Below are 27,766 nucleotides of genomic sequence, written 5' to 3' on the forward strand. Positions count from 1 at the left end.
GAAGGTACCTTATGGGCCCGCTTGGGAGGGTGAAGAGAAGAGGATGAAGATGAGGTGAGTATAAAGCCCTCTTCCCCCTCCCTCTTTGAAAATCTGGGTCGCCCTAAGGTTAATGGCCAGGAGACTTTATTCGGCTAAGAGACAGACCCTTAAAGAGAGAAGGGGTTAATCCGGCGGGCGCCATGCGCCACCAACGACACACGGTCCTCCTCTCTCACTTCCCCTCTAGGTCGACGGCTTTCCAGCTCATAGAGGGTTAATGTATCTTCTCCCCGGGCACCTCCAGCAAAAGACTGGAGCGCAGTCCGACTTCCACTAGCTATTTCTGGCGGCAGTAGCCTCCATATTCCTTTTTCGGGAGCGGGCGTCAAGCGCGCAGCTCCGATCGCATACGCCTGACCCCTTTTGGGAGTCTCGCGCCGCGTGGCACTTACTTAGCATGGAACTCCGGCTGTCACGAGTTCCGGCCGCGGGGTGAACATCCCAGTCTTCCGGGCGCCGCAAAAAATTTAGGCCCCGGCTTCAAGTGGGGCCTATAGGCTTTTCCTTCCCCTGTTGTCATCTTGGCCGTGGGGCGGCATCTCCGGCCGGAATGTGTATGTCGCGCTCCGCTCCGGGTCCCTCTACCCTCCGGCTGACTTACAGTACAGAGGGGGAGGCTCCGGGGTGGCCGAGCATCGGAACTTTAGGCCCTGGCTAGGCCGTGACCCAGAGTGGGAGGGAGGCGGGCTGGCGCGAATTCTTGCTGCTGCCCCGCCCCCATCAGCACCGCCCCTGGACTTCAAGTCCTTTTGTTTAACCCTTCCTGGCCAGCCACTTCTGTTAGGCCAGCACTGGATTATCAGGGGCTAGATGGCCTGTGCAAATTGCTTATTGCACTGTTAACCCCTTCCTGCCTCTTATCCACTTGAGGCTAGGCAGGCCAGTTTGAAAATAAATGAATAAATAAATGAAACTAAAAACAAACGTCTACTTCCATACAGGCCCTACTCCCCTCAGTCATGTCAACTCTGACTGTGCGGCACCAAACTGGGCCCGTGCCCTTATCCCGGACACGTGACGACCTCTCATAGTTTCCCAATCCGCCCTCCCCCACTCCGCCCTCTGGGCCGTTTGGTTTATAATCCTCCACCTGCATAAACCAGTGGAGGACCTTTGACAGTTCCCAACCCACCCTCCGGGGTAGCTTGGTTGATTGATTATTTTCCACCGATGCAATACAGGACCTCTGAAATTCCCAAACCACCCTCCGGGGTAGCTTTGTTGATAATTCTACACCTGCTCATTACAGCGGAGAACCTCTGAAATTCCCAATCCACCCTCCGGGGTTGTTTTGGCTGATAATTCTCCACCTGCTCAATACAGCGGAGAACCTCTGCAATTCACAATCCACCCTCCGGGGTCATTTGGTTGATAATTCTCCACCTGCTCAATACAGCGGAGAACCTCTGGAATTCCCAATCCACCCTCTGGGGTCGTTTGGTTGATAACTCTCCACCTTCGCAACTCGCGTGTAGGACAGCTGAAGTATTCCCGTAATTCTCCACCTGCGCAATTCAGTGAAGGATCTCTGCAGGATCCCAATCCGTCCTCTGGGGCCGTTTGGTCGATAATTCTCCACCTGAGCCCTACAGTGGAGAACCTCTGGAATTCCCAATCCACCCTCCGGGGTCGTTTGGTTGATAATTCCCCACCTGCGCGATTCCAGTGGAGGAAAACTGGAACTTCCCGATTCACCCTCTAGAGTTGTTGGGTTGATAATTCTCTGCAGGCTTCATTTTATACAGGACCTCTTCCCAATCCATCTCCCCGGGTAGTTCGGTTGATAAGCCCCCACCTGCGCAGTCCGCGACTGCGAGGGGTGATTTTCTGAGGCGTATACCTGCGTGCTAGCGGACCACAGCAGGTCATCTTTTCCTCGAATATCTCCACACCCCCTCCCTTCCTCTCCAGGTCACGCTCAGGCACATCCTCTCTCACGGGAGTGGGTCTGTCCGAGGGAGGGGGGGTGAGGAGAATCACTGATTCGGACCCTGACGTGAATCCGAAACAATCTCCTCAGATTGCGTCTACGGTGGCCAGTAGCACTCGTCGTAGGTATTACCCCCTTACTTAGGCGGAGTAATTGCACTACTAGGATACTGTTCTGACCTTATACATTGTCCCCTGCCATAGGTGGACTAAGTACAATAACACTGTTTTCAGTGCATTCCCCCTTCTGTAGGTGGTGGAATTGTACCTCCACTAGGTTCAGTACCTGCCGTATTCATTAGCTCCTTCCACAGGTCCCAGTCGGTAATGATATTGTCCGCATCAGTAGTGGTGCGTACACCATTGCACATATATGATTACGTGCCAACGGGTCAAGTGTTACACTGACTCCTTACTCTCTTTCCACCATTCCTGATGTGGGAAGTGTTTGTGCTGGCACTCTGGTTTAAGCTTTGCAGCCTGTTCTCCTCCACTAGTGTGTTTTTTATGCGGGTACTAGCGTTCGCAGTCGCTACAGTGGGGCATTCCATCAGCTAGGGGTTCTACCCTGACACTTGCTTGGCGGTTGTTCCTGTTCAACGCCCTTCCCAGGTGGAGCATTTAAAGTTAGCTCTCCTTCCCTGGGGCAGTATGATACCGTGGCTTCTACCGGATTCCTCTACGGTCTATGGTATGGGGGTCCTGTAGTAGCCATTACATATACTCTGGCTCCTCCTGTATGGCTCCTTCATCATGTGACTGATTCTTCTATCACCATATTCGGTGGCGTACACTGCATAGGCTCCTCCTTAGGCGGAGTATGGCACCGCCGCTATCATCCGGTGGCTACTTCTGTGTACTGCCGGTCTCGGATGGGGAATGGGCTTCGCCCTTCCCCGTTCCCCCTCTCTCCTTCCGTTTCTTCCTTCTCTGGCTCAGGGTTCACGGCCACTCCGCAAACCTTGGTGGCTCCTATGTTGCTACTTCCCCTCATCTATGTGATGCAGGGTATTGGTTCTGTGTTTTTTTTCTTCGAGTCTTGTTCCAGACCGACTGTTGGGTTGTGACGTTTCCTATATTCCTCCTTCTACAGGTGAATCCTACCGTTGGTCCTGGGTGCGCTACCCGTATGTACAACTATCTCTCTTGAGACTTGACTGGTGACTGCAATGTCAGTCCGATGTAGTCATGCCTTTTCACTGCACATTCCGTGGCTAGACTATGAGACTCACCACATCAGGCTGAGCGGGGGTGCTGTCACGTCTGTTGATGGAGTTCCTTTCCTGGAACGGAACACCCCTTCTATTCTTCCTCCTTGAGGCAGGAGTTTTTTCTCTCTAATCTTGGTTTGGTCGATTGATTCCGTCAAGCGGTGTTGCTACACCGTCAATACACTGTCGCTAATGGAATTCTTCCGTCGATGATTCTCATATTGTCTCTACTTTTAACTATCCAATGTGTTGATTCCCTGGCTTGCGGTTGGACATGCCTCATTCAGGCTTGTTTTTTCTCAGTATTTTATCAGCCAGCTTTTCAGTCTCCCCACAAGCCTGGTCGGCTCGGGGGACATTGGTGGACCACTTGCCGTTTCCGTGGAGCGCTTCCCCTTAGCAGGGGTGGATCCGGGGTTTTTTGCTTGGACATTAGTTCTTGGCTGGGTAAGGTTCGGCGTTGTGTATCCTTTCCAGCGTCCTTTGACCCGGTATTCCACCGGGGTCCACAATACCTTCCTCCAGGGAATGGCCATACGGTTCCTCCATACCGTCCTCTTTTACCGCCTCCGGAATTCTCCCCTTGAACCTGTCCTGGTTCTGACAGGGATAAGCGGTTCCCTGGCCTGTTCTTCCTTTCTCCCGACGATGGTCTCTGATTTTCATCTCAATGAAGAAATTGTCCTTCCATCACTGTGTACCTCCCCTTCACACCCTAGTGAAAGGGAGTTGGGTCATTTGGCCGTTGTCAGGGCTCTGACTGTTTATTTGCCAGCCTCCAGTTCCTTCCGGCGTGCGGGCTCTCCTTTGTTCTTGTCTTCCCGGAGGGTCCTCGCAGGGCATTGGCGGCTTCCAGGGTGTCAATTGCACGTCTGCATTTGTTTAAACATACTGTCCCCGGGGCAGGGTCCCACCCTTCAGTGTTGCAGCTCCTTTCACCAGAGCGGTGGGCGCTCTTGGGCTCAGAAGATTCAAGGTTCGGCAGCGCAGTTGTGCAGAGCGGCTACTGTCCTCCTTCCGCACATTCACAAAATTTTGCCAGGTGCATACTTGTGCATCGGCGGGCACCGCCTCTGGAAGCTTGGTCTTGCAGGCGGCAGTTCTTAGTTGCCTGGCTCCATGGGTCTGTGTTTCCCCCCCCCCCCCTTATGGACTGCTCTTGGACATCCCACGGTCTCTGTGTCCCCCAATGAATATGGGCGAGAAAACAAGATTTTTGTAAAACTTACCAGTAAAATCTCTTTCTTGCTCTTCATTGAGGGGACACAGCACCCACCCAGTATTGTTGTTTGGCCACAGTTGTGGCAGTTGCTGGTTTGAACCCGTTGGGTCCTTTGGCATGCTTGGTGTTCCATGTTTTTTCTTGGTTAGCTTGCTTCTCCTACTGCTTCTCACAAACTGAAGCTCTGTCTCCAGGCTGGAGGGGGTATATATGCTGCCAGGGGAGGAGCTAACAGCTTGTCAACGCCTCCTAGAGGACATAGCTATACCCACGGTCTCTGTCCCCCACTACCCCACTAGTGACCCTCTGTAGTATATACAGTATACTGTCCTTTGTAGTATATACAGTATACTGTCCTCTAGTATGTATATACAGTATACTGTCCTCTGTAGTATATATACAGTATACTGTCCTCTGTAGTATATATATAGTATAGTGTCCTCTGTAGTATATACAGTATACTGTCCTTTGTATTATATACAGTATACTGTCCTCTGTAGTATATATACAGTATGCTGTCCTTTGTAGTATATACAGTATACTGTCCTCTAGTATGTATATACAGTATACTGTCCTCTGTAGTATATATACAGTGCACAAGAGAGAGAGAAGAAAGCAACAAAGTTGCGGCACTCACCAGGATACAAAAAATCTTCTTTATTGAAACTTCCTTGGAAGTAGATACATCAGGGGTCCAGGGGCGGACACAGTGTTTGCAGCGGCGACGGCCGTTTCGCGCGTAGGAATGCGCTTCCTCAGGCCGCTCCAGAGCGGCCTGAGGAAGCGCATTCCTACGCGCGAAACGGCCGTCGCCGCTGCAAACACTGTGTCCGCCCCTGGACCCCTGATGTATCTACTTCCAAGGAAGTTTCAATAAAGAAGATTTTTGTATCCTGGTGAGTGCCGCAACTTTGTTGCTTTCTTCTCTCTCTCTTGTGCATTTCCACTTGTTGGCTACTTCTGCAGAGCACCACCGATCGGATATTTTATACCGCAAGCACGCTGATTTGGATACCTTAAAGTTACTTAAGTGGAGGCAGTGCCGCCGTGTCTCTCTTCTCCCTGCGTTCAGTATATATACAGTATACTGTCCTCTGTAATATATATACAGTATACTGTCCTCTGTAGTGTATATATATATATATATATAGTATAGTGTCCTCTGTAGTATATACAGTATACTGTACTTTGTATTATATACAGTATACTGTCCTCTGTAGTGTGTGTGTGTATATATATATATATATATATATATATATACACACGGTATGCTGTCCTTTGTAGAATATATACAGTATACTGTCCTCTGTAGAATATATATACAGTATACTGTCCACTGTAGTGTGTGTGTGTGTGTATATATATATATACAGTATACTGTCCTCTGTAGAATATATATACAGTATACTGTCCACTGTAGTGTGTGTGTGTATATATATATATATATACAGTATACTGTCCTCTGTAGTGTGTGTGTGTATATATATATATATATATATCGTATACTGTCCTCTGTAGTATATATACAGTATACTGTCCTCTGTAGTATATACAGTATACTGTCCTCTGTAGTGTATATACAGTATACTGTCCTCTAGTATGTATATACAGTATACTGTCCTCCGTAGTATATATATATACAGTATACTTTCCTCTGTAGTATATATACAGTATACTGTCCTCTGTAGTATATATACAGTATACTGTCCTCTGTAGTATATATACACAGTATACTGTCCTCTGTAGTATATATACAGTATACTGTCCTCTGTAATATATATACAGTATACTGTCCTCTGTAGTGTATATATATATATAGTATAGTGTCCTCTGTAGTATATACAGTATACTGTCCTTTGTATTATATACAGTATACTGTCCTCTGTAGTGTGTGTATATATATATATATATATATATATATACACGGTATGCTGTCCTCTGTAGAATATATATACAGTATACTGTCCACTGTAGTGTGTGTGTGTGTGTATATATATATATATATATATATATACAGTATACTGTCCTCTGTAGAATATATATACAGTATACTGTCCACTGTAGTGTGTGTGTGTATATATATATATACAGTATACTGTCCACTGTAGTGTGTGTGTGTGTATATATATATATATATACAGTATACTGTCCCCTGTAGTATATACAGTATACTGTGCTCTGTAGTATATATACAGTATACTGTCCTCTGTAGTATATATATATATATATATATATACAGTATATTGTCCTTTGTAGTATATATATACAGTATACTGTCCTCTGTAGTGTATGTATACAGTATACTGTCCTCTGTAGTATATACACAGTATACTGTTTTCTGTAGTATATATATATATATATATATATATATACATACAGTATACTGTCCTTTGTAGTATATATATACAGTATACTGTCCTCTGTAGTATATATATAGTATACTGTCCTCTGTAGTATATATATACAGTATACTGTTCTCTGTAGTATATATACAGTATACTGTCCTCTGTAGTGTATATATACAGTATGCTGTCCTCTGTAGTATATATATACAGTATACTGTTCTCTGTAGTATATACACAGTATACTGTCCTCTAGTATATATATAGTATACTGTCCTCTGTAGTATATATACAGTATACTGTCCTCTGTAGTGTATATATACAGTATACTGTCCTCTGTAGTATATATATATAGTATACTGTCCTCTGTAGTATATATACAGTATACTGTCCTCTGTAGTTTATATACAGTATACTGTCCTCTGTAGTATATACAGTATACTGTCCTCTGTAGTATATACACAGTATACTGTCCTCTAGTATATATATAGTATACTGTCCTCTGTAGTATATATACAGTATACTGTCCTCTGTAGTGTATATATACAGTATACTGTCCTCTGTAGTATATATATAGTATACTGTCCTCTGTAGTATATATACAGTATACTGTCCCCTGTAGTGTATATACAGTATACTTTCCTCTGTAGTATATATATACAGTATACTGTCCTCTGTAGTATATACACAGTATACTGTCCTCTGTAGTATATATATATATATATATATATACATACAGTATACTGTCCTTTGTAGTATATATATACAGTATACTGTCCTCTGTAGTATATATATAGTATACTGTCCTCTGTAGTATATATATACAGTATACTGTTCTCTGTAGTATATATACAGTATACTGTCCTCTGTAGTATATATATAGTATACTGTCCTCTGTAGTATATATATATACAGTATACTGTTCTCTGTAGTATATACACAGTATACTGTCCTCTAGTATATATATAGTATACTGTCCTCTGTAGTATATATATAGTATACTGTCCTCTGTAGTATATATACAGTATACTGTCCTCTGTAGTTTATATACAGTATACTGTCCTCTGTAGTATATACAGTATACTGTCCTCTGTAGTATATACACAGTATACTGTCCTCTAGTGTATATATATAGTATACTGTCCTCTGTAGTATATATACAGTATACTGTCCTCTGTAGTGTATATATACAGTATACTGTCCTCTGTAGTATATATATAGTATACTGTCCTCTGTAGTATATATACAGTATACTGCCCTCTGTAGTGTATATACAGTATACTGTCCTCTGTAGTATATATACAGTATACTGTCCTCTGTAGTGTATATACAGTATACTGTCCTCTGTAGTATATATATAGTATACTGTCCTCTGTAGTATATATACAGTATACTGCCCTCTGTAGTGTATATACAGTATACTGTCCTCTGTAGTATATATACAGTATACTGTCCTCTGTAGTGTATATACAGTATACTGTCCTCTGTAGTATATATACAGTATACTGTCCTCTGTAGTATCAATTACTTTACACAGTTTAGTGTCATCTGCAAACATTGATACTTTACTGTACAAGCCTTCTACAAGATCATTAATAAATATATTGAAGAGAATAGGGCCCAATACTGACCCCTGAGGTACCCCACTAGTGACAGTGACCCCTCCAGTACTGACCCCTGTGGTACCCCACTAGTGACAGTGACCCCTCCAGTACTGACCCCTGAGGTACCCCACTAGTGACAGTGACCCCTCCAGTACTCACCCCTGAGGTACCCCACTAGAGACAGTGACCCCTCCAGTACTGACCCCTGAGGTACTCCACTAGAGACAGTGACCCCTCCAGTACTGACCCCTGAGGTACCCCACTAGTGACAGTGACCCCTCCAGTACTGACCCCTGAGGTACCCCACTAGTGACAGTGACCCCTCCAGTACTGACCCCTGAGGTACCCCACTAGTGACAGTGACCCCTCCAGTACTGACCCCTGAGGTACCCCACTAGTGACAGTGACCCAATCTGAGTGTGTACCAGTAATGACCACCCTCTGTTTCCTGTCACTCAGCCAGTTACTTACCTGTCATCTATGGGATTTGCTGGAATACTAGTGGGATTCAGAGAGGCCGCACCATGTAGCTGGTGGATCTGCCGCTAATGATGCCGCAGCTAGTAGTAATGTTATGGCTGAATGTTCCCTGAGCATCGCCTCCATCAAGATCTTCCTCCCTGTCAGGATGATTTGTGGCTGGGGAGCTATTCACGGCAGGAGGAGACCTCTCGGACAATCTCATTGTCATCGACCACCGCCTGGTATGTGCGCCTGGTCCGAGAGGAGGCCGCCAGATGTAATAGTCCCTGACACTGTCCTCGAGCCTCATACAGTCCTACCACCTGAACACTGTGACATGGCAGCCATTAGCATTGTGGGTAATTGGTCTCTGTTCTGCAGATGGACAGCCGGCAATCCCAATATTTGATCGATCGCTGCAGATCAGACAGATGCACGTGTTGGAGCCCTTGGATCTCCTGATCACTCGAGCTGATAAAGGTAGGTGGGCCTTATAGCCGGGGTGGAGGGAGGAATCTCATCAGTTTCGGGTGCAGTTCACGAGGTGCTGCACTCGTGTGAGACACAATGACAGAGCAAGAGGCACAACACGTCACGTCTGTGACTCCCCGGCACCCTCTAGATATCTGCTGGCCAGTCCACTGGTGTAATGTTCCCTAGGGAAAGACGCCCGGCTCTATGTCTTCTGGTTGAGCGCCATCAGGAAAGATCTGGAAGACAACCAGGCTCCAAGGAACAAGTACGAGTGCAGAGAAAATAAACTTGAGAAAACAAAAGGTAAGTGATAGAAAGAACGCCCTCCATGGAATAGGGATGACAATGTGATGGCACTGGGCCCTTCTCTTCTGATTGTCTTCTCCACACAGGATGCCACCTGTACGCCATCAATACTCATCACAGTCACGAGCTGCGGGTGGTGGTGGCCATCAGAAACAAACTGCTGCTCATCACAAGGAAGCCAAACGCTCTGAACAGTGCAGCTGGATCCTCGCCAGTGGAAGCCTTCCAGTACATTCGGGTGAGCGCCCCCTGCTTGCTGGAGGCATATCTCTATCATTGTTTGCTGATGGCGTCAGTATATTACAAGGCATCTGCGATTGCAGAGTTTCTGACACTTTTATCATTTACGGTACGGCTCACCATTTAATCCTAGCTGCTGCAGAACATCTCTAACAGGAAGACGGGGGAGCCCCATGTCCGTGACTGCAGGTTATTCCTTACATACTGAATAGTTACTGAATCTGTTCCTAAATGTTTTCAGGAACTTTGCTAGCTGTCAGTAAATAGGAATACTTTTTGTTTACATCCAGTGTGTGAGCATCTGTCCTGACCATAGCTCTAATCACTGTAATAAGCTCTGCATTTGTGTGTTCATCACAAGACCAGGACAGGTTCTAAGGCTGAGTTCAGGGATAGGCTCCGTTTAGGAGCAGGAGAACTTTCTGTTTACATCCAGTGTGTGAGCATCTGTCCTGACCATAGCTCTAATCACTGTAATAAGCTCTGCATTTGTGTGTTCATCACAAGACCAGGACAGGTTCTGAGGCTGAGTTCAGGGATAGGCTCCGTTTAGGAGCAGGAGAACTTTCTGTTTACATCCAGTGTGTGAGCATCTGTCCTGACCATAGCTCTAATCACTGTAATAAGCTCTGCATTTGTGTGTTCATCACAAGACCAGGACAGGTTCTGAGGCTGAGTTCAGGGATAGGCTCCGTTTAGGAGCAGGAGAACTTTCTGTTTACATCCAGTGTGTGAGCATCTGTCCTGACCATAGCTCTAATCACTGTAATAAGCTCTGCATTTGTGTGTTCATCACAAGACCAGGACAGGTTCTAAGGCTGAGTTCAGGGATAGGCTCAGTTTAGGAGCAGGAGAACTTTCTGTTTACATCCAGTGTGTGAGCATCTGTCCTGACCATAGCTCTAATCACTGTAATAAGCTCTGCATTTGTGTGTTCATCACAAGACCAGGACAGGTTCTAAGGCTGAGTTCAGGGATAGGCTCCGTTTAGGAGCAGGAGAACTTTCTGTTTACATCCAGTGTGTGAGCACCTGTCCTGACCATAGCTCTAATCCCTGTAATAAGCTCTGCATTTGTGTGTTCATCACAAGACCAGGACAGGTTCTAAGGCTGAGTTCAGGGATAGGCTCCGTTTAGGAGCTGGAGAACTTTCTGTTTACATCCAGTGTGTGAGCACCTGTCCTGACCATAGCTCTAATCACTGTAATAAGCTCTGCATTTGTGTGTTGATCACAAGACCAGGACAGGTTCTGAGGCTGAGTTCAGGGATAGGCTCCGTTTAGGAGCAGGAGAACTTTCTGTTTACATCCAGTGTGTGAGCACCTGTCCTGATCATAGCTCTAATCACTGTAATAAGCTCTGCATTTGTGTGTTCATCACAAGACCAGGACAGGTTCTGAGGCTGAGTTCAGGGATAGGCTCCGTTTAGGAGCAGGAGAACTTTCTGTTTACATCCAGTGTGTGAGCATCTGTCCTGACCATAGCTCTAATAACGGTAATAAGCTCTGCATTTGTGTGTTCATCACAAGACCAGGACAGGTTCTAAGGCTGAGTTCAGGGATAGGCTCAGTTTAGGAGCAGGAGAACTTTCTGTTTACATCCAGTGTGTGAGCATCTGTCCTGACCATAGCTCTAATCACTATAATAAGCTCTGCATTTGTGTGTTCATCACAAGACCAGGACAGGTTCTGAGGCTGAGTTCAGGGATAGGCTCCGTTTAGGAGCAGGAGAACTTTCTGTTTACATCCAGTGTGTGAGCACCTGTCCTGACCATAGCTCTAATAACGGTAATAAGCTCTGCATTTGTGTGTTCATCACAAGACCAGGACAGGTTCTGAAGCTGAGTTCAGGGATAGGCTCCGTTTAGGAGCAGGAGAACTTTCTGTTTACATCCAGTGTGTGAGCACCTGTCCTGACCATAGCTCTAATCACTGTAATAAGCTCTGCATTTGTGTGTTCATCACAAGACCAGGACAGGTTCTGAGGCTGAGTTCAGGGATAGGCTCCGTTTAGGAGCAGGAGAACTTTCTGTTTACATCCAGTGTGTGAGCATCTGTCCTGACCATAGCTCTAATCACTGTAATAAGCTCTGCATTTGTGTGTTCATCACAAGACCAGGACAGGTTCTAAGGCTGAGTTCAGGGATAGGCTCAGTTTAGGAGCAGGAGAACTTTCTGTTTACATCCAGTGTGTGAGCATCTGTCCTGACCATAGCTCTAATAACTGTAATAAGCTCTGCATTTGTGTGTTCATCACAAGACCAGGACAGGTTCTGAGGCTGAGTTCAGGGATAGGCTCCGTTTAGGAGCAGGAGAACTTTCTGTTTACATCCAGTGTGTGAGCACCTGTCCTGACCATAGCTCTAATAACGGTAATAAGCTCTGCATTTGTGTGTTCATCACAAGACCAGGACAGGTTCTGAAGCTGAGTTCAGGGATAGGCTCCGTTTAGGAGCAGGAGAACTTTCTGTTTACATCCAGTGTGTGAGCACCTGTCCTGACCATAGCTCTAATAACGGTAATAAGCTCTGCATTTGTGTGTTCATCACAAGACCAGGACAGGTTCTGAGGCTGAGTTCAGGGATAGGCTCCGTTTAGGAGCAGGAGAACGGAAAGGACGGATTCGGCACATAGCTGAGCCGAACGGAGCCTATGGACCCAATAGACTATAATGGGGTCCGCTCAGAAGATGATTTTGGAGTGGAGACAAAAGTAGCACATGCAAGACTTTTGTGTCCGATTCAAAAATCTTCCTCTGAGCGGAAACCTAACGGACCCCATTATAGGCTATGTGGTCCGTAGGCTCCGTTCGGCTTAGTTATGTACAGAATCCGTCCTTTCCGTTTCTGCACATAACTGAATAGAAAAGTTGAACGCTGATGTGAACTCAGCCTTATCTACTGGAAGTCAACATGACGGCAAGCAGAGATCTTGAATTGATGTGAAAAATGTTATAATAAAATACATTAGGCAACTACACAACTTCATACACGATCGAGTCCCATTATTCTGACCCTTCCTACTTTCCACCTTGGAAGCACGTAGTTCATGAAGAAAATAACTGGTGCTGAGCTGTCTCGATGTGTATATAAGGTGTGTCATGTCCCTTGGTGGGTATATAAGGTGTGATAGGCTATCTGCACACATATCCCTCGGTGGGTATATAAGGTGTGATAGGCTGTCTGCACACATATCCCTCGGTGGGTATATAAGGTGTGATAGGCTATCTGCACACATATCCCTCGGTGGGTATATAAGGTGTGTCATGTCCCTCGGTGGGTATATAAGGTGTGTCATGTCCCTCGGTGGGTATATAAGGTGTGATAGGCTGTCTGCACACATATCCCTCGGTGGGTATATAAGGTGTGTCATGTCCCTCGGTGGGTATATAAGGTGTGTCATGTCCCTCGGTGGGTATATAAGGTGTGATAGGCTGTCTGCACACATATCCCTCGGTGGGTATATAAGGTGTGATAGGCTGTCTGCACACATATCCCTCGGTGGATATATAAGGGCTGTGATAGGCTGTCTGCACACATATCCCACAGTGGGTATATAAGGTGTGATAGGCTATCTGCACACATATCCCTCGGTGGGTATATAAAGTGTGATAGGCTGTCTGCACACATATCCCTCGGTGGGTATATAAGGGGTGATAGGCTGTCTGCACACATATCCCTCGGTGGATATATAAGGGCTGTGATAGGCTGTCTGCACACATATCCCTCGTGGGTATATAAGGTGTGATAGGCTATCTGCACACATATCCCTCGGTGGGTATATAAGGTGTGATAGGCTGTCTGCACACATATCCCTCGGTGGGTATATAAGGTGTGATAGGCTGTCTGCACACATATCCCTCGGTGGGTATATAAAGTGTGATAGGCTGTCTGCACACATATCCCTCGGTGGGTATATAAGGGGTGATAGGCTGTCTGCACACATATCCCTCGGTGGATATATAAGGGCTGTGATAGGCTGTCTGCACACATATCCCTCGTGGGTATATAAGGTGTGATAGGCTATCTGCACACATATCCCTCGGTGGGTATATAAGGTGTGATAGGCTGTCTGCACACATATCCCTCGGTGGGTATATAAGGTGTGATAGGCTGTCTGCACACATATCCCTCGGTGGGTATATAAAGTGTGATAGGCTGTCTGCACACATATCCCTCGGTGGGTATATAAGGGGTGATAGGCTGTCTGCACACATATCCCTCGGTGGATATATAAGGGCTGTGATAGGCTGTCTGCACACATATCCCTCGTGGGTATATAAGGTGTGATAGGCTGTCTGCACACATGTCCCTTGGTGGGTATATAAGGTGTGATAGGCTATCTGCACACATATCCCTCGGTGGGTATATAAGGTGTGATAGGCTGTCTGCACACATATCCCTCGGTGGGTATATAAGGGGTGATAGGCTGTCTGCACACATATCCCTCGGTGGATATATAAGGGCTGTAATAGGCTGTCTGCACACATATTCCTCGGTGGGTATATAAGGTGTGATAGGCTGTCTGCACACATATCCCTCGTGGGTATATAAGGTGTGATAGGCTGTCTGCACACATATCCCTCGGTGGGTATATAAGGTGTGATAGGCTGTCTGCACACATATCCCTCGTGGGTATATAAGGTGTGATAGGCTGTCTGCACACATATCCCTCGGTGGGTATATAAGGTGTGATAGGCTGTCTGCACACATATCCCTCGGTGGGTATATAAGGTGTGATAGGCTGTCTGCACACATATCCCTCGGTGGGTATATAAGGTGTGATAGGCTGTCTGCACACATATCCCTCGGTGGGTATATAAGGGGTGATAGGCTGTCTGCACACATATCCCTCGGTGGATATATAAGGGCTGTAATAGGCTGTCTGCACACATATCCCTCGTGGGTATATAAGGTGTGATAGGCTGTCTGCACACATATCCCTCGGTGGATATATAAGGGCTGTAATAGGCTGTCTGCACACATATCCCTCGTGGGTATATAAGGTGTGATAGGCTGTCTGCACACATATCCCTCGGTGGGTATATAAGGTGTGATAGGCTGTCTGCACACATGTCCCTTGGTGGGTATATAAGGTGTGATAGGCTATCTGCACACATATCCCTCGGTGGGTATATAAGGTGTGATAGGCTATCTGCACACATATCCCTCGGTGAGTATATAAGGTCTGATAGGCTGTCTGCACACATATCCCTGGGTGGGTATATAAGGTGTAATAGGCTGTCTGCACACATATCCCTCGTGGGTATATAAGGTGTGATAGGCTGTCTGCACACATATCCCTCGGTGGGTATATAAGGTGTGATAGGCTGTCTGCACACATGTCCCTTGGTGGGTATATAAGGTGTGATAGGCTATCTGCACACATATCCCTCGGTGGGTATATAAGGTGTGTGATAGGCTGTCTGCACACATATCCCTCGGTGGGTGTATAAGGTGTGTGATAGGCTGTCTGCACACATATCCCTCGGTGGGTATATAAGGTGTGATAGGCTATCTGCATATCACTGAATAATTAATCCTACTAAAACTTAACTTTTATATCGATATATTTTAAAATAAGTCCCACAATGAGAATTAGATAACTACATATAAACGATAGATTTGTGTATTATAAGCAGACCTGGAGTATGTATATTTTCAATTACTCTTTTGGACTATATAGTCACCTACTCACGGTTTGATGAGGATTAGGAGATGTATCCAACCAAAAGAGACAAACGAATTTTCGTAGGAGGGTCCAACAGGGTTCCAGAAGGAGCTCTTCAGGACAGATATACTGAAGGAAAATTATATAAAAAATCACTAGCTCCTCTTTGGTAAAAAGGCATGGATTCTGGGAGATATATGTCCCTAGGCAGCTATTAATAACCCTGCCTAAAAGCGGAGAGGTCTCCCGCCTAAATGCGATGGGATCGACATCTATTTTTTAAATCAACATCCAATTAATAATTTTTTGTGTAATTAGCAGATTTTTCGGGGTTTTTTTCTATAGGGACAGAACAACAGGGTCAGCCACCGATAAGTGGGGTCGCTCCTCTAGGGGGTGATTCTCCCGCATTAAGGCTCCTTTCACACTAGCGTTCGTCGGTCCGCTCGTGAGCTCCGTTTGAAGGGGCTCACGAGCGGACCCGAACGCTTCCGTCCAGCCCTGATGCAGTCTGAATGGATGCGGATCCGCTCAGACTGCATCAGTCTGGCGGCGTTCAGCCTCCGCTCCGCTCGCCTCCGCACGGACAGGCGGACAGCTGAACGCTGCTTGCAGCGTTTGGGTGTCCGCCTGGCCGTGCGGAGGCGTGCGGATCCGTCCAGACTTTCAATGTAAGTCAATGGGGACGGATCCGTTTGAAGATGCCACAATATGGCTCAATCTTCAAGCGGATCCGTCCCCCATTGACTTTACATTGAAAGTCTGGACGGATCCGCACGCCTCCGCACGGCCAGGCGGACACCCGAACGCTGCAAGCAGCGTTCAGCTGTCCGCCTGTCCGTGCGGAGGCGAGCGGAGCGGAGGCTGAACGCCGCCAGACTGATGCAGTCTGAGCGGATCCGCATCCATTCAGACTGCATCAGGGCTGGACGGAAGCGTTCGGGTCCGCTCGTGAGCCCCTTCAAACGGAGCTCACGAGCGGACCGACGAACGCTAGTGTGAAAGTAGCCTTAGGCGGGAGACCTCTCTGCTTTTAGGCAGGGATATTAATAGCTGCCTAGGGACATATATCTCCCAGAATCCATGCCTTTTTACCAAAGAGGAGCTAGTGATTTTTTATATAATTTTCCTTCAGTATATCTGTCCTGAAGAGCTCCTTCTGGAACCCTGTTGGACCCTCCTACGAAAATTCGTTTGTCTCTTTTGGTTGGATACATCTCCTAATCCTCATCAAACCGTGAGTAGGTGACTATATAGTCCAAAAGAGTAATTGAAAATATACATACTCCAGGTCTGCTTATAATACACAAATCTATCGTTTATATGTAGTTATCTAATTCTCATTGTGGGACTTATTTTAAAATATATCGATATAAAAGTTAAGTTTTAGTAAGATTAATTATTCAGTGATATACAGGTATATTTCCTACAAATTATATATTTTCATGCTGTGAATAGTGATAGGCTGTCTGCACACATATCCCTCGGTGGGTATATAAGGTGTGATAGGCTGTCTGCACACATATCCCTCGGTGGGTATATAAGGTGTGATAGGCTATCTGCACACATATCCCTCGGTGGGTATATAAGGTGTGATAGGCTGCCTGCACACATATCCCTCGGTGGGTATATAAGGTGTGATAGGCTGTCTGCACACATATCCCTCGGTGGGTATATAAGGTGTGATAGGCTATCTGCACACATATCCCTCGGTGGGTATATAAGGTGTGTCATGTCCCTCGGTGGGTATATAAGGTGTGTCATGTCCCTCAGTGGGTATATAAGGTGTGATAGGCTATCTGCACACATATCCCTCGGTGGGTATATAAGGTGTGATAGGCTGTCTGCACACACATCCCTCGGTGGGTATATAAGGTGTGTGATAGGCTGTCTGCACACATATCCCTCGGTGGGTATATAAGGTGTGATAGGCTGTCTGCACACATATCCCTCGGTGGGTATATAAGGTGTGATAAGCTGTCTGCACACATATCCCTCGGTGGGTATATAAGGAGTGTGATAGGCTGTCTGCACACATATCCCTCGGTGGGTATATAAGGTGTGATAGGCTGTCTGCACACATATCCCTCGGGTGTATAAGGTGTGTGATAGGCTGTCTGCACACCTATCCCTAGGGTGTATAAGGTGTGATAGGCTGTCTACACACATATCCCTCGGTAGGTATATAAGGTGTGATAGGCTGTCTGCACACATATCCCTCGGTGGGTATATAAGGTGTGATAGGTTATCTGCACACATATCCCTTGGTGAGTATATAGGGGCTGTGATAGGTTGTTTGCACACATATCCCTCGGTCGGTATATAACGTGTGATAGGCTGTCTGCACACATATGCCTCGGTGAGTATATAAGGGCTGTGATAGGTTGTTTGCACACATATCCCTCGGTGGGTATATAAGGTGTGATAGGCTGTCTGCACACATATCCCTCGGTGGGTATATAAGGAGTGTGATAGGCTGTCTGCACACATATCCCTCGGTGGGTATATAAGGTGTGATAGGCTGTCTGCACACATATCCCTCGGGTGTATAAGGTGTGTGATAGGCTGTCTGCACACCTATCCCTAGGGTGTATAAGGTGTGATAGGCTGTCTACACACATATCCCTCGGTAGGTATATAAGGTGTGATAGGCTGTCTGCACACATATCCCTCGGTGGGTATATAAGGTGTGATAGGCTGTCTGCACACATATCCCTTGGTGAGTATATAGGGGCTGTGATAGGTTGTTTGCACACATATCCCTCGGTCGGTATATAACGTGTGATAGGCTGTCTGCACACATATGCCTCGGTGAGTATATAAGGGCTGTGATAGGTTGTTTGCACACATATCCCTCGGTGGGTATATAACGTGTGATAGGCTGTCTGCACACATATCCCTCGGTGGGTATATAAGATGTGTGATAGGCTGTCTGCACACATATGCCTTGGTGGGTATATAAGTTGTGTGATAGGCTTTCTGCACACATTTGCCTTGGTGGGTATATATACGGGGTGCGATCGGATGTCTGTATGTATATCCCTCAGCTGATATATAAGCTGTCTGCACACATATCCCTCGGTGAGTATATAAGGGCTGTGATAGGTTGTCTGCACACATATCCCTCTGTGGGTATATAAGGGGTGTGATAGGCTGTCTGCACACACATCCCTCGGTGGGTACATAAGGTGTGCCATAGGCTGTCTGCACACATATCCCTCGGTGGGTATGTAAGATGTGTGATAGGTTGTCTGCACACATATCCCTCGGTGGGTACATAAGGTGTGCCATAGGCTGTCTGCACACATATCCCTCGGTGGGTATGTAAGATGTGTGATAGGTTGTCTGCACACATATCCCTCGGTGGGTATATAAGGGGTGTGATAGGTTGTCTACACGCATATCCCTCGGTGAGTATATAAGGTGTGATAGGCTGTCTGCACACATATCCCTCGGTGGGTATATAAGGGGTGTGATAGGCTGTCTGCACACACATCCCTCGGAGGGTATATCAGGGGTGTGATAGGCTGTCTGCACACACATCCCTCGGTGGGTATATCAGGGGTGTGATAGGCCGTCTACAGTCGTGGCCAAAAGTTTTGAGAATTACATAAATATTGGAAATTGAAAAAGTTGCTGCTTAAGTTTTTATAATAGCAGTTTGCATCTACTCCAGAATGTTATGAAGAGGGATCAGATGAATTGCATCGTCCTTCTGTGCCATGAAAATTAACTTAATCCCCAAAAACTTTCCACTGCATTTCATTGCTGTCAGTAAAGGACCTGCTGAGATCATTTCAGTAATCGTCTTGGTAACTCAGGTGAGAATGTTGACGAGCACAAGGCTGGAGGTCATTATGTCAGGCTGATTGGGGTAAAATGGCAGACTTGACCTGTTAAAAGGAGGGTGATGCTTGAAATCATTGTTCTTCCATTGTTAACCATGGTGACCTGCAAAGAAACGCGTGCCGCCATCATTGCGTTGCATAAAAATGGCTTCACAGGCAAGGATATTGTGGCTACTAAGATTGCACCTCCATCAACAATTTATAGGATCATCAAGAACTTCAAGGAAAGAGGTTCAATTCTTGTTAAGAAGGCTTCAGGGCGTCCAAGAAAGTCCAGCGCCAGGATGGTCTCCTAAAGAGGATTCAGCTGCGGGATCGGAGTGCCACCAGTGCAGCGCTTGCTCAGGAATGGCAGCAGGCAGGTGTGAGCGCATCTGCACGCACAGTGAGGCCAAGACTTGTGGAAGATGGCCTGGTGTCAAGAAGGGCAGCAAAGAAGCCACTTCTCTCCAAAATAAACATCAGGGACAGACTGATCTTCTGCTGAAAATATGGTGAATGGACGGCTGAGGACTGGGGCAAAGTCATATTCTCCGATGAAGCCTCTTTCCGATTGTTTGGGGCATCAGGAAAAAGGCTTGTCCGGAGAAGAAAAGGTGAGCGCCACCATCAGTCCTGTGTCATGCCAACAGTAAGGCATCCTGAGACCATTCATGTGTGGGGTTGCTTCTCATCCAAGGGAGTGGGCTCACTCACAATTCTGCCCCAAAACACAGCCATGAATAAAGAATGGCACCAAAACACCCTCCAACGGCAACTTCTTCCAACAATCCAACAACAGTTTGGTGAAGAACGATGCATTTTCCAGCACGATGGAGCACCGCGCCATAAGGCAAAAGTGATAACTAAGTGGCTCGGGGACCAAAACGTTGACATTTTGGGTCCATGGTCTGGAAACTCCCCAGATCTTAACCCCATTGAGAACTTGTGGTCAATCCTCGAGGTGGGTGGACAAACAAAAACCCACTAATTCTGACAAACTCCAAGAAGTGATGATGAAGGAATGGGTTGTCAGTCAGGGATTGGCCCAGAAGGTGATTGAGAGCATGCGCAGTCGGATTGCAGAGGTCCTGAAAAAGAAGGGCCAACACTGCAAATACTGACTCTGCATAAATGTCATGTAATTGTCGATAAAAGCCTCTGAAACGTATGAAGTGCGAGTAATTATATTTCACTACATCACAGAAACAACTGAGACAGAGATCTAACAGCAGTTTAGCAGCAAACTCTGTGAAGACTAAGATTTGTGTCATTCTCAAAACCTTTGGCCACAACTGTACACGCATATACCTCGGTGGGTATATCAGGGGTGTGATAGACTGTCTGCACACATATCCCTCGGTGGGTATATCAGGGGTGTGATAGGCTGTCTGCACACACATCCATCGGTGCGTATATAAGATGTGTGATAGGCTGTCTGCGCAAATATCCCTTGGTGGGTATATAAGGTATGTGATAGGCTGTTTGCACACTTATGCCTCGGTGGGTATATATATATATATATATGGGGTGCGATCGGATGTCTGTATGTATATCTCTCAGCTGGTATATAGGCTGTCTGCACACATATCCCTTGGGTATATCAGGGGTGTGATAGGCTGTCTGCACACATATCTCTCAGTGGGTATATAAGGTGTGATCGGCTGTCTGCACACATATCCCTCGGTGGGTATATAAGTTGTGTGATAGGCTGTCTGCACACATATCCCTCGGTGGGTATATAAGTTGTGTGATAGGCTGTCTGCACACATATGCCTCGGTGGGTATATAAGGTGTGTGATAGGCTGTTTGCACACTTATGCCTCGGTGGGTATATATATATACGGGGTGCGATCGGATGTCTGTATGTATATCCCTCAGCTGGTATATAAGCTGTCTGCACACATATCCCTCAGTGATTATATAAGGGCTGTGATGGGCTGTATGCACACATATCCCTCGGTGGGTATATAATATGTGTGATAGGCTGTCTGCACACATATCTCTTAGTGGGTATATAAGATGTGTGATAGGCTGTCTGCACAAATATCTCTCAGTGGGTATATAAGGTGTGATAGGCTGTCTGCACACATATCCCTCGGTGAGTATATAAGGTGTTATAGGCTGTCTGCACACATATCCCTCGGTGGGTATATAAGTTGTGTGATAGGCTGTCTGCACACATATCCCTCGGTGGGTATATAAGGTGTGTGATAGGCTGTCTGCACACATATCTCTCAGTGGGTATATAAGGTGTGATAGGCTGTCTGCACACATATGCCTCGGTGGGTATATATACGGGGTGCGATCGGATGTCTGTATGTATATCCCTCAGCTGGTATATAAGCTGTCTGCACACATATCCCTCAGTGATTATATAAGGGCTGTGATGGGCTGTATGCACACATATCCCTCGGTGGGTATATAAGATGTGTGATAGGCTGTCTGCACACATATCTCTCAGTGGGTATATAAGGTGTGATAGGCTGTCTGCACACATATCTCTCAGTGGGTATATAAGGTGTGATAGGCTGTCTGCACACATATCCCTCGGTGAGTATATAAGGTGTGATAGGCTGTCTGCACACATATCTCTCAGTGGGTATATAAGGTGTGATAGGCTGTCTGCACACATATCCCTCGGTGAGTATATAAGGGGTGTGATAGGCTGTCTGCACACATATCCCTCGATGGGTATATAAGGTGTGATAGGCTGTCTGCACACATATCCCTCGGTGAGTATATAAGGTGTGATGGGCTGTCTGCACACATATCCCTCGGTGGGTATATAAGGTGTGATAGGCTGTCTGCACACATATCTCTCAGTGGGTATATAAGGTGTGATAGGCTGTCTGCACACATATCTCTCAGTGGGTATATAAGGTGTGATAGGCTGTCTGCACACATATCCCTCTGTGAGTATATAAGGTGTGATAGGCTGTCTGCACACATACTCCTCGGTAGATATATAAGGGGTGTGATAGGCTGTCTGCACACATATCCCTCAGTAGGTATATAAGGTGTGATAGGCTGTCTGCACACATATTCCTCAGTGGGTATATAAGGTGTGATAGGCTGTCTGCACACATATTCCTCGGTGGGTATATAAGGTGTGATAGGCTGTCTGCACACATATCCCTCGGTGGGTATATAAGGTGTGATAGGCTGTCTGCACACATATTCCTCGGTGGGTATATAAGGTGTGATAGGCTGTCTGCACACATATCCCTTGGTAGGTATATAAGGTGTGATAGGCTGTCTGCACACATATCCCTCGGTGGGTATATAAGGTGTGATAGGCTGTCTGCACACATATTCCTCAGTGGGTATATAAGGTGTGATAGGCTGTCTGCACACATATTCCTCGGTGGGTATATAAGGTGTGATAGGCTGTCTGCACACATATCCCTCGGTGGGTATATAAGGTGTGATAGGCTGTCTGCACACATATCCCTCGGTGGGTATATAAGGTGTGATAGGCTGTCTGCACACATATCCCTCGGTGGGTATATAAGGTGTGATAGGCTGTCTGCACACATATTCCTCGGTGGGTATATAAGGTGTGTGATAGGCTGTCTCTACACATATCCCTCGGTGGGTATATAAGGTGTGATAGTCTGTCTGCACACACATCTCTCAGTGATATATAAGGGGTGTGATAGGCTGTCTGCACACATATCTCTCGCTGGGTATATAAGGGGTGTGATAGGCTGTCTGCACACATATCCCTCGCTGGGTATATAAGGGGTGTGATAGGCTGTCTGCACACATATCTCTCAGTGGGTATATAAGGTGTGATAGGCTGTCTCCACACATATCCCTCGGTGGGTATATAACGTGTGTGGTAGGCTGTCTGCACACCTATCCCTCAGTGGGAATATAAGGTGTGATAGGCTGTCTGCACACATATGCCTTGGTGAGTATATAAGGGCTGTGATAGGTTGTTTGCACACATATCTCTCAGTGGGTATATAAGGTGTGATAGGCTGTCTGCACACACTTACCTCGGTGGGTATATCAGGGGTGTGATAAGCTGTCTACACACATATCCCTCGGTGGGTATATAAAGGGTGTGATAGGCTTTCTGCACACATATCCCTCGCTGGGTATATCAGGGGTGTGAGGGCTGTCTACACACACATCCATCGGTGCGTATATAAGGTGTGATAGTGTCACGGCCATGGCTATGACCGTGACTCTCTAACCGCATGCGGTTGCCTGCGGTTTCGTGTGGGTTTAAACCACAGGTGAGGGCCGCTGGCGTGTGGCCTAACTTGTGGTTGCCGCGGGCAACCAGTAGTTTCATGTGTATGTGCAGCAGCAGCCTGAGCGTGGCTAGGCAGCTTGCTGCAGTTGCATGCGGTTGCACCTAACAACCTTTCTGTTAGGTGCGTGTGTATTTATGCACTGTCGTTTGTCTGTGTGCACTCGGGTAGTATGTGTGGTGTGCACTGACACCTTTCCCCTCACTGTGGTTGTCCGTGGCAACGTTTGGCGGTATTGTGTACATGTGGTGGCACTGTCCCGGCCTTCGGGCTGACTCCCTGGACAGGGTTGCCATCCATGTCGTTGCCAGCGGCAACAGCCACAGTGTGTGATGTTTGTTGGACACTTCCCCTGTATGTTTGTGAGTTTCCCTTCTGTGGTGTTGGAAGGGTTAACTCCCTTCCCAGTGTGTGTGATGTCACTGGGTGTGTCCTTCCGTTGGGTGTGGCTTCTTGGCCTATATAGCCTGGGCCTTTTGCATGGCTCAGTAGGTTGCTTCAGCCTTGCTAGCTGGAGCAGCCGCCTGTGTTGCTATCTGCCAGTGAGAGCCACCACTGTGGTCACAGGTCTAAGTTCAGGTCTAGTTTATGTTTACGTCTGCCTGTGTGTTTATGTTATATTCTGTTGGGACCTTCCTGTGTATTTGGTGCAGCATATGGTTCTGGATTCCAGTCTTCTTAGGGATCCAGTCAGCAAGGCTGTGGCAGGTTGGTGGAACTTCTTGTTCGCCTGCCATTCCCGTATAGCTGTTTATGAGTTCCCCTTTTCCCAACAGCTTGGCCGTTGAGACTCCTGCTCCTCCGTGCCTAGGAGGAGTAGGTCGTCTTACCCAGCTCCTAGCTCAGGGATCTGCGGAGGGTAAGACAGGGCTCCGAGGTTCCTGCGCATGGGTCCTTCTACCTTTAAGGTCGGCCCATGCAGGTTAGAAGTTAGGGTCAGGGTAGGGACGCTGTAGGAGGTGACCTGCTCCCTATCCTGTTCTCATGGCCGAGTAGCCTTTACAACACCGGGCATCGCACGGCTGAGGATTATCCCGCATCCTCAGCCGTGACAGATGGGCTGTCTGCACACATATCCCTCGGTGGGTATATAAGGTGTGATGGGCTGTCTGCACACATATCCCTCGGTGGGTATATAAGGTGTGATAGGCTGTCTGCACACATATCCCTCGGTGGGTATATAAGGTGTGATAGGCTGTCTGCACACATATCCCTCGGTGGGTGTATAAGGTGTGATGGGCTGTCTGCAATCATATCCCTCGTGGGTATATAAGATGTGTGATAGGCTGTCTGCACACATATCCCTCGGTGGGTATATAAGGTGTGATAGGCTGTCTGCACACATATCCCTCGGTGGATATATAAGGTGTGTGATAGGCTGCCTGCACACATATCCCTCGGTGGGTATATAAGGTGTGATAGGCTGTCTGCACACATATCCCTCGGTGGATATATAAGGTGTGATAGGCTGTCTGCACACATATCCCTCGGTGGGTATATAAGATGTGATGGGCTGTCTGCACACATATCCCTCGGTGGGTATATAAGGTGTGATAGGCTGTCTGCACACATATCCCTCGGTGGATATATAAGGTGTGATAGGCTGTCTGCACACATATCCCTCGGTGGGTATATAAGGTGTGTGATAGGCTGTTTGCACACATGCCTCGGTGGGTATATAAGGTGTGATTGGATGTTTGTATGTATATCCCTCAGCTGGTATATAAGGTGTGATAGGCTGTCTGTACACATATCCCTGGGTGGGTATATAAGGTGTGATAGGCTGTCTGTACACATATCCCTCGGTGGTATATAAGGTGTGATAGGCTGTCTGCACAAATATCGCTGGGTGGGTATATAAGGTGTGTGATAGGCTGTCTGCAGATTAGCTGCTGTCCGTGCTGCACCCGGCGGTCGCTCTGCAGATTAGCTGCTGTCCGTGCTGCACCCGGCGGTCGCTCTGCAGATTAGCTGCTGTCTGTGCTGCACCCGGCGGTCGCTCTGCAGATTAGCTGCTGTCCGTGCTGCACCTGCCGGTTGGCACTGTTATACTATTTGCTGTCCGTGCTGCACCCGGCGGTCGCTCTGCAGATTAGCTGCTGTCCGTGCTGCACCTGCCGGTTGGCACTGTTGTATTATTTGCTGTCCGTGCTGCACCTGCCGGTTGGCACTATTATGCTATTTGCTGTCCGTGCTGCACCTGCCGGTTGGCACTGTTATACTATTTGCTGTCCGTGCTGCACCTGCCGGTTGGCACTGTTATACTATTTGCTGTCCGTGCTGCACCTGCCGGTTGGCACTGTTATACTATTTGCTGTCCGTGCTGCACCTGCCGGTTGGCACTGTTATACTATTTGCTGTCCGTGCTGCACCTGCCGGTTGGCACTGTTATATTATTTGCTCTCCATGCTGCACCCGGCGGTCGCTCTGCAGATTAGCTGCTGTCCGTGCTGCACCTGCCGGTTGGCACTGTTTTATATTATTTACTCTCCGTGCTGCACCCGGCGGTCACTCTGCAGATTAGCTGCTGTCCGTGCTGCTCCTGCCGGTTGGCACTGTTATATTATTTGCTGTCCGTGCTGCTCCTGCCGGTTGGCACTGTTATACTGTTTGCTGTCCGTGCTGCTCCTGCCGGTTGGCACTGTTATACTATTTGCTGTCCGTGCTGCTCCTGCCGGTTGGCACTGTTATACTGTTTGCTGTCCGTGCTGCTCCTGCCGGTTGGCACTGTTTATACTGTTTGCTGTCCGTGCTGCACCTGCCGGTTGGCACTGTTATACTATTGCTGTCCGTGCTGCTCCTGCCGGTTGGCACTGTTATACTATTGTGCTGCGTGCTGCTCCTGACGGTTGGCACTGTTATACTATTTGCTGTCCGTGCTGCACCTGCCGGTTGGCACTGTTATACTATTTGCTGTCCGTGCTGCTCCTGCCGGTCGCTCTGCAGATTAGCTGCTGTCCGTGCTGCACCTGCCGGTTGGCACTGTTATACTATTTGCTGTCCGTGCTGCTCCTGCCGGTTGGCACTGTTATACTATTTGCTGTCCGTGCTGCTCCTGCCGGTTGGCACTGTTATACTGTTTGCTGTCCGTGCTGCTCCTGCCGGTTGGCACTGTTATACTGTTTGCTGTCCGTGCTGCTCCTGCCGGTTGCAACTGTTATAATGTTTGCTGTCCGTGCTGCTCCTGCCGGTTGGCACTGTTATACTGTTTGCTGTCCGTGCTGCTCCTGCCGGTTGGCACTGTTATACTGTTTGCTGTCCGTGCTGCTTCCTGCCGGTTGGCACTGTTTACTGATTTGCTGTCCGTGCTGCTCCTGCCGGTTGGCACTGTTATACTGTTTGCTGGTCCGTGCTGCTACCTGCCGGTTGGCATGGTTACTATTTTGCTGTCCGTGCATGCTTCCTGCCGGTTTGGCACTGTTATACTGTATTGCTGTCCGTGCTGCTCCTGCCGGTTGGCACTGTTATACTATTTGCTGTCCGTGCTGCTCCTGCCGGTTGGCACTGTTATACTGTTTTGCTGTCCGTGCTGCTCCTGCCGTTGGCACTGTTATACTGTTTGCTGTCCGTGCTAGCGTCCATGCAGGTTGGCACTGTTATACTGTTTGCTGTCCGTGCTGCTCCTGCCGGTTGGCACTGTTATACTGTTTGCTGTCCGTGCTGCTCCTGCAGGTTGGCACTGTTATACTGTTTGCTGTCCGTGCTGCTCCTGCCGGTTGGCACTGTATACTGTTTGCTGTCCGTGCTGCTCCTGCAGGTTGGCACTGTTATACTATTGCGTCCGTGCTGCTCCTGCCGGTTGGCACTGTTATACTATTTGCTGTCCGTGCTCTGCTCTGGGCTCTGTTATACTATTGCTGTCCGTGCTGCTGCCGGTTGGCACTGTTATACTGTTTGCTGTCCGTGCTGTCCTGCGGTGGCACTGTTATACTGTTTGCTGTCCGTGCTGCTCCTGACTGTTGGCATGTTATACTGTTGCTGTCCGTGCTGCTCCTGACGGTTGGCACTGTTATACTGTTTGCTGTCCGTGCTGCTCCTGCAGGTTGGCACTGTTATACTATTTGCTGTCCGTGCTGCTCCTGCCGGTTGGCACGTTATACTATTTGCTGTCCGTGCTGCTCCTGCGGTTGGCTCTGTTATACTATTTGCTGTCCGTGCTGCTCCTGCCGGTGG

At 47.4% G+C, this 27,766-nt stretch overlaps 1 protein-coding gene across 1 annotated transcript in view; it reads left to right on the top strand.

Moving 5' to 3' along the window:
* The window catches only part of LOC122945379 (contactin-associated protein-like 5), a 346,160-nt gene that overhangs the window by 76,930 nt on the left and 241,464 nt on the right, over positions 1 to 27,766 (top strand). The window contains 4 exon segments of the mRNA XM_044304451.1: positions 9,194 to 9,292; positions 9,473 to 9,589; positions 9,679 to 9,830; positions 16,637 to 16,738. Coding sequence (XP_044160386.1) covers positions 9,194 to 9,292; positions 9,473 to 9,589; positions 9,679 to 9,830; positions 16,637 to 16,738 — 470 coding nt within the window.

The sequence above is a fragment of the Bufo gargarizans genome, chromosome 8, assembly GCF_014858855.1.
Source record: "Bufo gargarizans isolate SCDJY-AF-19 chromosome 8, ASM1485885v1, whole genome shotgun sequence".
Classification (NCBI taxonomy): Eukaryota; Metazoa; Chordata; class Amphibia; order Anura; family Bufonidae; genus Bufo; species Bufo gargarizans.